Below are 13,153 nucleotides of genomic sequence, written 5' to 3'. Positions count from 1 at the left end.
TGAAAAAAAATTTCAGCTATACTAACACAGTTGGCTCCAGCTTTTATGTATCCATTAATAAGATCAAGCACAGAAGTCTGGAAGGAAAGAAAATCTCAGCGTTTTATGCAAGTTTTTGATCTATATGAAGCAGCAACAAAAATATTAAACCGAACAGATTGAATTTCTAAAGAAGAAAAATGAGAGTAGTTGACCTTATTTGATAGCTCCAAATTTGAAATTTCTAAGCGATTGACTGAACAGCCCTATCAAAACTATCCTCTGCGGAGGAAACACGTTTGATAAGAACGTGATCTGGATGTGTGAGCTTCAGCTGGCTGAAGAAACGCAAAGAAGCAAGAAATTAGTAGTTTTCATTTCAGTACGAAAAACTAAGGAAGAATTTGAATGAATGGGAAGTGAAGCAACTGAAGGGCCTAAAAGACAGCATTCCATTTCCATCACCACTATTAGAGCAACAGGATTAAAATATCTATTTGTATTTTCTGTATTGCCATATATACAACTCTCCTCTGTAAATCTATATATAGACTCTTGTACTGTGTTAATATAATAATGAAAAATACTTTCATATTTCTGAAATTCTGTTCTCTATTCTCTCTTCTCATACTTCTTTCCCTCTCTCTCTCTGTTACGGTTCAAGAAACAACATCTTGAACTTCTACAACCACCAGCTTTAACGACATTAAAAGAATGGGGGACCGGGGACCATTGCCTCTTAAACTAGAGATTATTCTGTGCGGACATAGCTTACCGTCCAGAGGCCAATCAGGTGCAGCCACATCATCCAGTACCAAGCTCAATACCGAGCAGTATCGAGCCGCGGTATTGAGTAAGGGTGATGTGACGCATTTTCATTAGATTATGGATGGCGATCGGCGTCCGCACAGAATAATTCATCTTTAAACTAGTAGAAGTTACTCTTCCTCATCGGTGCTGCAGAATATTATATAACAACACTCTAGGCTTCTTCATAGAGCTGCAAAGTACAAGATTTGAGTGTTGAAAGAGGATATAATAACAGGTTACAATATGAGAAAAATGTTCAAAGACATTTAAAAGGGGAAAAGGGGGAAAACACTGCGCTACGTTTCAATTGTAGCTAACGCACACTAATATTACTTCGGCTACAAACTCCGCCAGAAAATCTACAGTACGCCATATATCATTTATATGAAACAACACAAGAACAGGGTAAAAATCCACGTATCTTAATAACTAGAACTTGATGGCCTAGCATAGCATGTAAACGCGTCAATAAATGGCTGAATCAAGAATGGCAAATAAAGGTAAAGAACAAATGGTTAGAGAATTAATTGGACTGTCAAATAATAGGAGTTTGCTAGCAAGGCCAAATAATCTAGTGTTCAGCCGGTAGAAAGTGAGTTAAGCTTCATTTGGGACGTCTTTCTCACTACTTCTTGCAGTAACTTTCTAGCACAAAATTAAAATTTTTATAATAGAAAATTGTTTTAAAAAGCAATAAGAAAACTATCCCAAACGAAACATTAACGTTCTTAGAACCCACGCTCCATAAATTAGAATCTCTGTGCACAGGCAAACTCCCTAAGTAAGACAATCGACTCGCACAAATGACAGGATGAAGTTAAATTGGGACAAATTTTGTCTCAGGATTCCTCTATACATTTTCATTAGGAACCCTTTAAGTCATGGCACCTGCCATTTAAAATCCAAGTCGATTAATTCAAATCTAATCAAGATTATGCATGAGAAAAATGAAGATATTCAGCATTATTTTAAAAATAATATTAACTTTTAAAATCATGTATTAAACATAATATTAACTTTAAAAATCATAGCCTTCCGATGACCCAGTTAGGGGAGTAGATGTATTAGATCCGGCCCATGTTAATAAAGGTAGAGATACACCTAAACATACTTCATCGAAAAGTATTAGTAATAGTTTATTTTTATTACATTTAAATAAAAATTTTATTATTAACATGACATAATAGAAAAAAAAATATTTATATAGCTGACCCCATTTAGTAGGATAAAAGCTTGATGTTGTTATTTTGAAGACAAATGAGCCCATAAATTTCAAATTTTGATATAAAATACTAAATTAAAATTTGAAACATTTAAAGTTTTTAAAAGAAAATAATAAATTTTGAAAATAATTATTAAAAATGCGGCGCTCACAACAGTGAAGTAAAAATCACAAACACAACTATTTTTTTTTTTCAAAATATTTTGACTAATGCTATACGTGCCAAAATTTTAGAAGAGTCCTAGGGAAAATAGGTAAAGACATCCAACCATAAGTTTTTTATTTTATCAAAATGAATGAATTTTGTTTAAAAAGAACCAAAATTCCCCTAAATTGTATAAGGAGTTGACGGGTTCATTAATTAAGGACAAGGATGATAACTCAAACTAGGATGAGATATAGAGGTCTCAGCAATCTTCACATCAAGTTATTTGGCCAAGCAGAAACATGCTCATAGTCAATTCTTGAGTAATCAATTAAAACCAGAAATAAGATAAGCAGGAAAAACAGAAATCTTTTATAAAATAAATGCCAAAGAAAACAAGGGCTTTTGTGAACTAACGATTATTTTAAAAAATCCTGGAGCACATCTGCAAAGGAAGTTATAAAGCTGACAAACTGTATTTCCAACTTGCATGTCAAGCTATATAATTGCGTTTGACATCATAGAGCATAGACAAGAGCCTATTAGCTCACTAGTTTCAGTGTCTGTTTAGGAAGCACAGGCACTCCCAAACGCCTCGCATGTCTGTGTCAAACATGTGTCAGATACGGAAAAAGCTCTAGCATGCCCCAACATGTATTTTGACACCACAAAAATCATGTCTTGGGTTTCTAATTATGAAATTGAACTTCAAAATGAACTAGACACGGCGGGGGACACAGTTGAGAATACGTGCTGATAGGAGTTAATACAGAGAAGAGCAAAACTAAAAAAAAAGTCTAATTCGCGTGAACATCCTTAGCCCTAATGGTCTCGCACTCCTGCCTCCCCTCTTCATCAAAGACGATCGCCATTTTGCAGCTCCTCTTCATCGAAGCTACCTCACCATCTTGCTTCTCTTCATCGAAGTAGTGTTGTGCCAATCTAGCCGTTGAAGTTGACTCTACTATATCCATGTCACCGGTCTTGAAATCCATGTCAGTTTGCCCACTTGTCATATCACCGGTTCATTTCATCTCTCCTTAGCCCATCTCACCCATAATTTCTAAGTTTTGAACTATTTATATCCTGAATGATTTAATTCATGTTTGTTAAAAGTTTAACATGTACATTATTTGTTTTCAATTTTCAATAGTCTTGAATTTATAAACATACATTATTTGTTTTCAAATTTAATCATGTACGTTATTTATTTTAATATTTTAAACATGTAAATTTTAAGTGGTAGATAACATTATTTTCTATCATTTTTTCAAAAATTTAAATAGTTTTGACTTTATACCCTTCAAAATAACTTGATTTTGAATTTATAATAGTCTTAAATATGCAGATTCATTATGGTGTAAGAATAACTGATTATTCTTAAACTTGCCATCATTTAGAATAGGTAAATATATTCTGGGCATTACTGTTTTTATTTTGACTGATAAAAGTAATTCATTGTAATTTAAAACATCATTTATTGTATCTTTAGTTGTGAATCTCATAAGATTTTCATAACAACATTGTTCAAATTTTATGAATCTATGTATCACTTATGAGGATATTATTAGTAGATTTTAAGTTGGATGGATGAAGTGAAGGAATGCATCAAACTACTTGTGTGATAGAAAAGTACCACGCAAACTTAAGAAAAAATTTTATAAGATGGTGGTTAGACCTACAATGCTTTATGGCGCAAAATGTTGACCATTAAAAGAGAAGCATAATATTAAGTTAAGTGTTGCAGAGATGAGGATGCTCAGGTGGATGAGTGGCTTTACTCTTAGAGACAGGATACAAAATGAGCATATACGTGAAAAGGCAGATAAGAATAGAGAGAGTTGCCTTAGATGGTTTGGTCACATAAAACGACAGCCTTCCGATGACTCGGTTAGGAGAGTAGAAGTATTAGAAGAAAGGTAGAGGTAGACCGTAGACCTAAAAAGAATTGGTTAGAAAATATTAGAAATGACCTTTCTTTATTAGATCTAAATGAGAATTTGATTCTTAACCGGACACAATGGAGAAAAAGGATTCACGTAGCCGACCCCACATAGTGGGATAAAGGCTAGATGTTGTTGTTGTATGTATCACTTATAAGGATACTAATATGTTGAAGAGTATTTTGCTTGTGTTGTACTTCTCTAGAGTTTTATTAAACAACATAAAAACTTATGAATCTATGTATTACTTATAAGCATACTTCATCTTGTGATAGATATAGCAGGGAATAGTATAAATTATTTATTGCATATTAATAATTTATTAAACATAATGATGCGTCCACAACATATTGTATCCTATTTTTTGCAATTATGCCGTATTACCATGTCCTTGTCATCTCGTGTCCATATCCGTGTTTCGTATGTGTCAATGGAATTTGAGAACCAAAGATCAATCTATGGACTCATTTGGTTTAGCTACCGGGATACTTTTCTGTAGCATATAAGGTGCTATTTGGGTTTGAAAAGCTCGTCAGCTTTTTTACAATTATATTTCATAGGCAACAGAAAGGAGCTCTTTATAGAACTGCAGGTAATGCGAGAAAAAAAAAAACAAAAAAACAGAAAATTCAGTTTCTCACCCAACTCTAATGACAGTAATAAACCTGTATCACTGGGGAGAAAAAAATTGCAATGAACCCATGAACAATGCAGAGAAATGAAATTGCAGCTTATCATGTTGTTTCTGGTCACTTACCTAAGGTACCGTGATGCAGATTTGCCTACATGAAGACTGCATACAACAAGGTTGGCAAGAGTCTCCGCATCTTTTGCATCCTTTACAAACCATAGAAACCATGCTTCTTCCATTAATAGTAGTATAACCTTCTCATGTAAAAGCAACTATAACGCCCTATAAAAAACCAAACACAGCAAAAGTTATAATGGCTGACCTTGTTTAGTGCTTCAAGCAACAGGGTTTCAGCTTCATCAAACCGTCCCATATGCATGCAACATACAGCCTTTCCATTAAGAATCATCCCAGTCATCTGATACTTCTCAGAAAAATCTTGGTAGATAAGATATGCTTCCTGAATTTTTGAACCACCCTGGCACAAAGCATAAAAGAATCAGTGACAAGAAACCATCAAACATTCAGCTATAGAAAGAACAGAAATCAATACTAACAACTGCGAGGTTAAACCACGCACTAGCCAGTTGTGTTAGTGTATGGTCTTCATCAATTTGCTGCATGAGCTTTAGTTGTTTCTCCGCATAGTCTGACCGGTGCATCTTGATATAGATTTGAACATTTAATGCAAGCCTGCAATCAAGTCATTCAATTAAAATGTAGAGGCACTGTGTTTTGTAGTTCCAGTAGTAAAAAAAGATTATGTGCAGAGCAAGAGTTGCGGTCATTTAAAGATGACTTGCAGAGCATGGTTTTTGAGAAATTGATCTTTCCCTAGTCGTTTGTGTGTTCCAACTTCTCGGATTCAGAACTTTCTAATAGAGATGAATCTCTTTTCCCACCATCCACACTAATTTGCCAATTCAAGTTCATTTAAAGCATACAAAGGAGCCAACACGATATCAAATGTGTCCATTATGATCAAATACAAAAATAAAATACCAGGAAGAACATGCAAAACATGGTGGACAGAGCTGAAACGTTGCTACTGAACCAAAATTCAAATAAAGAGCCAAGCTTAAATGTTCCCTAATAACTAAGTGTATGAGTTGTTAGCCATATGATGTTTATTCTCAATAGGAAATAAAACCCCAAGGTAGGCTTGGCTTGGCTCCTTCGACAACCTTTCCCTCAACTCTACAAGGTCTCCTTGAATGAAGCCACCCAAGATACTAGATAAGAATTTTCCGGTTAAGTTGGGTCAATTAAATATAATTACATATATCAAGATCAATGACAACCTAGATAATAGAACATAAAATCTTGATCTAAGTTTTTTTTTGTTATATCTCCAGTTTAAAGGATTCAAGTCATGATTATTCGACAACTTTTATGTTGGTTGTCGACTACCTAACACAATTCTCCACTTTTTTCATCCAGGACTTGGGATCTGAAAACGGCTGTGTTAACAAAATACAATGAAGAAAAATGATTCATGAAGCCGATCCTACGGAGTGGGATAAAGGCTTGATGTTGTTGTTGTTATTGTAATCATCCAGTTTAAGTCGATAGTGACTTCCTCTCCTCAAATCCAAGGTGTAGTTGGTTAGAACAAAAGGAATTCATCACACAAAATATTGAAAAGCCTTTAGATTAGTCTTAATTGAAAGGTATGTTTCACAAACAAGATTGGAAATTAACCATGGAGCCTTGCATTCATAAAAGTGCCAAACCAAAAATGCAAAAACTACATCAGAATAAAATTTTTAGGTAATGCCTTATCTACCATTGAATCAGTCTCCTAAAGATCCGCCTAAAATCACTCTATATTCATAGAACGAGGTCAAAACTTTCATATCTCATTGTAGTAAGCCAAATAATATCATTGATAAACTTTGCATCATCCAAGCAAAGAGGAAAAATTTTCAATAAATAGAGCTAATACGTGGGATGCTTGTATCACATGAACATTTATATCAAAAGGAAAAAAAAAATTGGCTCGAAAAGGTAGTTTGGACTGCTAACTTCTAGTGTTAAAAAAGGTATCATATATCAACCAAGAAGCAATAGTGAAAATTTAGGCATACCTAAGTAGGCCTAAAATTAAAAGAATAAAAAAAAAATTCAACTTGTACGCATAAGGTAACAACACTTACAACTCCATTGTTCCTCCTGCATTTGTATGCTTAAGAGCCTCATTATAGTCTTGTTCATGCATGTATATGATCCCAGCAACAAGGCGAAGAACTGGATTGTTTCCTATCGCCGCATCACTTAGCCACTCCCACAGACTTGAAATTGCAGATTCCTTTAAAACAAAAAAAATTGATTATCAGAAAGTTTTTATAAATAAGAGTGTAGAACAAGAGAATGTGAAGAAACAGAAAATCTTATTTACTAACAATATTGTTCGTAGGACTTTCTGCATCAATAAAAATATGTAGTAAGAAAGAAAGTAGAATAAAAGTGGTAAAGAAGAAGCATACACTTATGAAGAATATTAGATGTCGTGACAAGGTCATTTTGTATGGATGCCAAGAGCCAAGCAGCCATGCTACTTCTCTTTATTGCTGAATTTTATAACCTAATAGTATCTTCCATGAGAACGAGGAATGATATGGAACATGAGAAGTTTCTGGAAAGAACACAATGGAATTCTAGGTTTTGAAAGTTTAAGAATTTTGTGTGATAAATATGGATGTCAACCGATAAATATTTAATTGATATCATCCAAGCAACATTAAATCTCATACATTCAATCATGTTGCTGAACTAGATCGCCATTGACATAATGCACATGAATTGGTGAAGCGTTGCTTAAAACATAATTGAAGTAATTAATAGGAATTCTCTCATCAAAATTTAAATTTAAAAAGCCAGGTATAATAATTGACTCCAAAGAGATTCATTGAAATCACCTCATGCCTATCCAACTTTAGAAATTATATACAAAAGATCACAAAGGGATCAACAGGAATCATCACATGCCAGTATAATTGAAGTAATTATCAAAAACTTAGAAGTCATTGGCGATTAAAGCACCGTATACTTTGCTTCAAAAATTTTTAACTTATCTTGTTAGTTTGTAAGTCCCTACGAACAACTTTGCTTTTACCAAGGTAAAAGGACCAAAACACCATCACCTATTTGGTTGAGTTGGTATCTTTAAAATGGAGGTCTAAAGTTCTAACCCTTCCAAATAGATAATAATAAATAATCAAAACTACTTGTAGTTCCATACAATCACCTAAAATTGCCTGTCTCCCCACCCTCTCAAACAATTGATGCCCATGCCCCCTACATCAACACACTCATTCACCTTTTAGCTGCTCTATTACCCCATCAACGATAAAACATATAAAGGTTAGCAGGAAACCAATAATCAAACAAAGGCCAAAAGGAATTCATAGGGATCCATATATAAGAATCTATAAGGCTGCTTTGGTTCATATTTACTAAACTAACAAGGATGTAGTCACATAAGACACCACATGATAGGACTTAATAAATTAGTACTAATGAAATTACATTCGAGGGACAACAGTAGAACATAAGAAAACTTCAAGACATTTAAGGAAGATTTTCAAACTTAACTGAACAAGAAGTTTGCTTATAAAAAGTTGTAAACCGAATTGTAAACAACCTAACCTCAATCACAATCATCATCATCTACCTTATCAAAACTATTGCAACTTTGTGAATCCTCATTTTTCATTCATCTTGTTGAGTGTTCTTTAAGGCTCGTTCTTTAAGGCTCTAATTCAATTCTGCATATCTTTCTGCACAACTTGACATTATCTTTGATATACCCCATTTTGTTTTTTATCATTAAATTTTATCTTCTTATCTTATTGAAGCATCTCTATTGTCCATTATATGTGCCCAAACTACAAGTTTAATTTTCGTTAAAATATTTTTAGTAAGCATAACTCCTACATACCTCGAGTATAATCATTCTTCAATTCAATCTTCCAAATTTTTATCATACAAAAATTTCCCACAAACATTTCTAGTCTACTCAACTTGGCTATCAATGAATTCTTCATTATCCAACACTCCAATCCATATAACGTGTAAAGGCACATTCCTATTTGCACAAATAAAATTTAAATCTAAAAGTTATATCCTCTTATTCAAGATATGTAAACATATTGCACTTGCAAATTTTGATTTTTCAGAAATATTGGGTAATTATGAATTTCATGTCCATTAAAATTACAAATAATATATTCAATATTTGCTCTACCAATCTTAAGTATTTGTCTTCTAAAATCTCCTTCATTATTCCAATTTCAACATAGTTCAATAAATCTCTCACCTATTAGAATTATGTTATTTGTTAATAACATACACCAAAGTGCCTCACTTTAAATATCATTCGCAAGCATATCCACAAATAATTAAAAAAAAAAGCTCATGTTAATCCTTCATTTTATCCTATTGAAGGGGAACTCTTTCATCACTCCACAACTAAGTTTAATAGAATCATTTACTCAATGGTTCCATCATATATGTCTTTACCTTCAACACATCTTTGACATACAACACCTTCTTTCATGCAAACCGAAACCATTCTTGCAATATTTAATCATATACAATCCTAAAAAACAATATGAAAAACAATTTTTCCCTCATTTTTTTTCACTAATTTCCTTAGCAAAAAAAAAAAAAAGGCCTTTTAATGGAACTTCCAGACATAAACTCAAATTGATTCTCTGATACCAAAGTGATTTTTTTAAACATACCATAACTCTCTCCCACAACTTCATCATTCTCCATTAGCTTAATTCACCTATGATTATCATAATCATGAATATCTTCTTTATTATACTAGTACCATAATGTGTCTTCATAAATTATTTGACATCATCAAAATCGTCAAAATTAATTGAAAAACTATTAATCAAAATATTTCAATATCTCACGTGGCTCTCCAAATCTCAATAGATATCACATGTCAACCTAAAGTTTTACCTTCATGCATTTTTTTTTGGTTCTTTAGAGCATATACAATTTCAGTTTTTTAGATCGATCTATAATATGCTTTATGATTATATCATTATACTCCTAAAATTAATAAGCAGTCATACATAAAATTATCATTTGATAATTAGAATAGCATTTTTCTTGATGTCTCCATCTTTGACTAAGATCTCACTATCTTCATTTCAAAATATCTAATTTAACAAAGATCTCTAGAAAATATAAATTGTCATTGTTATTTTTTGTAACTCATTTTCTGCAATCTTCTGCAATCTTAGTATATATATATATATATATATATATATATATATATATCATGAGTAACTTCAGCTTTATTTAGTACACTTCAGCAAGCCATTTAGCTTCCTTGCTTCTTTTTATGCTCTAATTCAAATATATACATTCATAACTATTAGTTCATATTGTGCAGCCAACCTTCTCCTGAATCACCTTATAATTTCTACAAAAATATTTTACGTTCTTCATAAGACAAATAAAAATCAATTTTTGATTCTATGACTCCACTTTTGAGCGTAACAAAGTACTCTTCATAGTTGTTAAAATATGTATTTTCTGCTACAAGATTATATGACACTTGGACAGCTTCCCATATCACATTTACATCTCAAAGCCCATAGTCACCATGAATTCTCTCACAGCACATCAACCTACACCACTAGTCAAGTTAAGTTTAAAAAAAAAAGGATACCAATGAATGAGGCTTCCAAAAATTCTAGGTATGGGGTGGAGGCTTCTATATTGAGAGTTACACCTAAAACAATAATCTACATATCAAAATGGAAATAAACAAACAATTTCTCAAAACCCACCATCTTATAAGTCTATTAAACTCACAACCGATATCTATTTGTTTCTCTTCAAGCATACATCTCTTCTCAAAATTGATTGCCAATTTTCTAACTCAACTTGAGGAGAAAAAGTGGTAATAACATTTATAATCTCCAAACCAATAATAAGCTTGATGGATATTATCATGTCAACACTCCAAATTTTCTCAACAAATTATCTTTCAACGATATATCCACTCATAGCCCTTCCTCATTCCATTTATAACTTTGCCAACATAATTATCATGCTTTTAACCTTCCCAATTAGATTTTTCTCTTTTACATTTCGTTAGCATCTAATATTTTATTCTCATTGTGTCCATTAATTTTGTAGTCTTTCATTTAAAATTCTGAAATTTCGCGTAGGAAAAATCTAACCTATTGCCTCCCACACCTATTTAGTAATTATCTCTAAGAAAAATTAAAGAAATCCTATGATTTATGTTGACATGCACATATACCTCAACTTTCTGAAGAACAACCTGAATGCAATAGTCAATAGGTTAATTAAATATACGAATTCTAAGATCACAAATTAACCACAAGCTTTCCCGCATTGTCAATTAAATATACGAATTCTTATTCTACACTATAAAGTAAAAACTATCATCTCACACTGTCACACACAAGTTTTTTCCGCAGATCCGTTTTCAGCTGTCGCAATTCAACTTCAAAAGCACGCACAATATAGCTTAAGATTAAAATCATTTTGAAAAGAAAATTCTGATTGCTCAATAGGCTACTCATACCCCACAACGTACAATCAAAATGTAACAAAAAAAAAAAAAAATCTTCGACCACTAGGGTTTCAAAGTTCCAGATCTGGGCATACTTATCAACGATCTAATATAAAATCATATAGATTAGAAAATAGCGAACCCACGCACCTTGTTTCCAGATAGATAGATGGCGAGCAGCTTGACTGCTTGAAGCGCGGTCGGCGCGGAAGAATCGACCTCATCGATCACCAGCTGCACAGAAGGATAAGAACAATTTTGAAGGCATTAAAATAATTAAAAACGATCAGGCGATGCAGGATCGGGAGACGTGTGGAACCTGGTGGGAGCCAAGGGCGATGTAGGAGCGGTAGACGAGGGAGTCACGCTCTATGGCTTCATCCGTAGAGAGGTTAGGAACGTCGCTATTATTGATCGCCGCCTGGTAAGCACCAATGTGGAAGTTATTGCGGAGGCCGAAGAGTAGATCCGGCGAAGACGAAGCCATGAGTGGTCGCAGGAAGCGGAGGTTTGGCGCGGGAGATGCAGTGGAATGAAACGAAAGGAAGCCTTGCAGTTTGCTCGCTACTCGCAGCGATTTTCTTCTTGTAATGGCTGCTTGGTTGAAATGTTTTGAGAGTTTAATTACCATTTATTAGATGTGAATATTGTTTATCAAATATTTTGTATGTATGCACACAGCTCATTTTGATCTGTTGGTCAATAGCTAGAATTTTTATTTGATCCCGTCATCTGTCGTAGCTCTACGTTCGGATGCCAATAAAATAGTGTCATGTGTTCTCACTATTTACAACCCCACCCAGAACGGAGACAGGATTGATATATTCGTGTGTTGCTAGGTATTGCTCGGTATTTGCTCGGTACTTGCTCGGTATTAGTCGATTTTGCTCGGCAATAACGAGAAATACCATTCTGTGAAGACCAATACCTAGCAATACCGAGAAATATCGAGCAGTAACTCGGTACTGTTTGGTATTTCTCATTATTGCTCGGTATTGGTCTTCACATAACGATATTTTTCATTATTGCCAATGAATACCTAACAATATCGAGCAATACCTAGCAATACGCGAACATAGCAATCCCGGGTCAAGTCGTCGGGCTGTGTGGTATTGAGTAAGACCATGTGGCGACATGTTATTGACGTCCAAACGTAGAGCTACGTCAGGTCACCTGACATAATAATTGTTCCTAGAGCTAAGACTATTAACTAAAAAGTTTTGAGTTCAAATTTTGTGCATGTGACGTGTATGTTAATCTGTCTTAATTGGCTTAACTATATATATATATATATATATATATAAAATTTATGTTTTGGAGCTCCCATGTAGTGGGATAAATGCTTGGTGTTGTTGTTGTTGTTGTTGTTGTAATTACTTATAATTAATTATACTAATTAATTAAAGTTTATTAAAATTAATTAAAATCATTAGTTATAATTAATTATAACTAATTAATATTAATTAATTTTAATAAATTATAATTAATTAAAATTAATTAATAATAATTAATTTATAAATCATAATTAATTAAAATTAATTCTAATTAAAGTAATTATAATTAATTAGATTAATTATAATAATTTAATTAAAATTAATTAAAATTCATTATAGTAATTAATTAAAAATAATAATTAAATTATTTAGAATTAATTAAAAGTAATTATAATTAAATATTTATTATATATATACATTTTTTTCTTTTTTTTTTGGCACGGCGGATTGAGGGGAATTGGCCGGAGTAGCGTGCGGAAGGTTACCTTCATAGACGGCGAGCCCCTGTTGTTGCTTCCGATCAAACAGCGAAGTCGACCAGCGTCGGAGGAACCGGAGAAGGGCTCGAAAGGGATGAAAGT

At 33.1% G+C, this 13,153-nt stretch overlaps 1 protein-coding gene across 3 annotated transcripts; it reads right to left on the bottom strand.

Annotated features, from left to right (window-relative positions):
* Positions 1-11,904, bottom strand: LOC110116178 (coatomer subunit epsilon-1-like). 3 transcript variants are annotated; one of them, XM_028692597.1, is made up of 8 exons: positions 11,618-11,904; positions 11,449-11,532; positions 6,887-7,038; positions 5,288-5,423; positions 5,053-5,208; positions 4,857-4,936; positions 195-317; positions 1-120 (listed from the first exon to the last, which is right to left on the bottom strand). In XM_028692597.1, the coding sequence occupies exons 1-7, from the start codon at positions 11,783-11,785 to the stop codon at positions 224-226; spliced, it is 870 nt and encodes a 289-aa protein (XP_028548430.1). In that variant the 5' UTR covers positions 11,786-11,904; the 3' UTR covers positions 1-120; positions 195-223. The 3 variants fall into 3 exon arrangements, with proteins under 3 accessions (XP_028548430.1, XP_020705320.1, XP_020705321.1); XM_020849662.2 differs by having other exon boundaries at positions 34-77; XM_020849661.2 differs by having other exon boundaries at positions 1-317.
* Between the last annotated feature and the right edge of the window lie 1,249 nt (positions 11,905-13,153).

The sequence above is a fragment of the Dendrobium catenatum genome, unplaced genomic scaffold, assembly GCF_001605985.2.
Source record: "Dendrobium catenatum unplaced genomic scaffold, ASM160598v2 original_scaffold_235663, whole genome shotgun sequence".
NCBI lineage: Eukaryota > Viridiplantae > Streptophyta > Magnoliopsida > Asparagales > Orchidaceae > Dendrobium > Dendrobium catenatum.
This window is presented reverse-complemented; position numbering and strand designations above follow the sequence as displayed.

Excerpts from the sequence above, each read along its gene's own strand:
- LOC110116178 (XM_020849661.2), bottom strand. The coding sequence starts at position 11,785 with ATGGCTTCGTCTTCGCCGGATCTACTCTTCGGCCTCCGCAATAACTTC. Across the intron at positions 5,424-6,886 it reads GCAGGAGGAACAATGGAGTT|GCTTGCATTAAATGTTCAAA; the intron begins GTAAGTGTTGTT and ends ACTTGATTGCAG. Across the intron at positions 5,209-5,287 it reads CGTGGTTTAACCTCGCAGTT|GGTGGTTCAAAAATTCAGGA; the intron begins GTTAGTATTGAT and ends GCTTTGTGCCAG.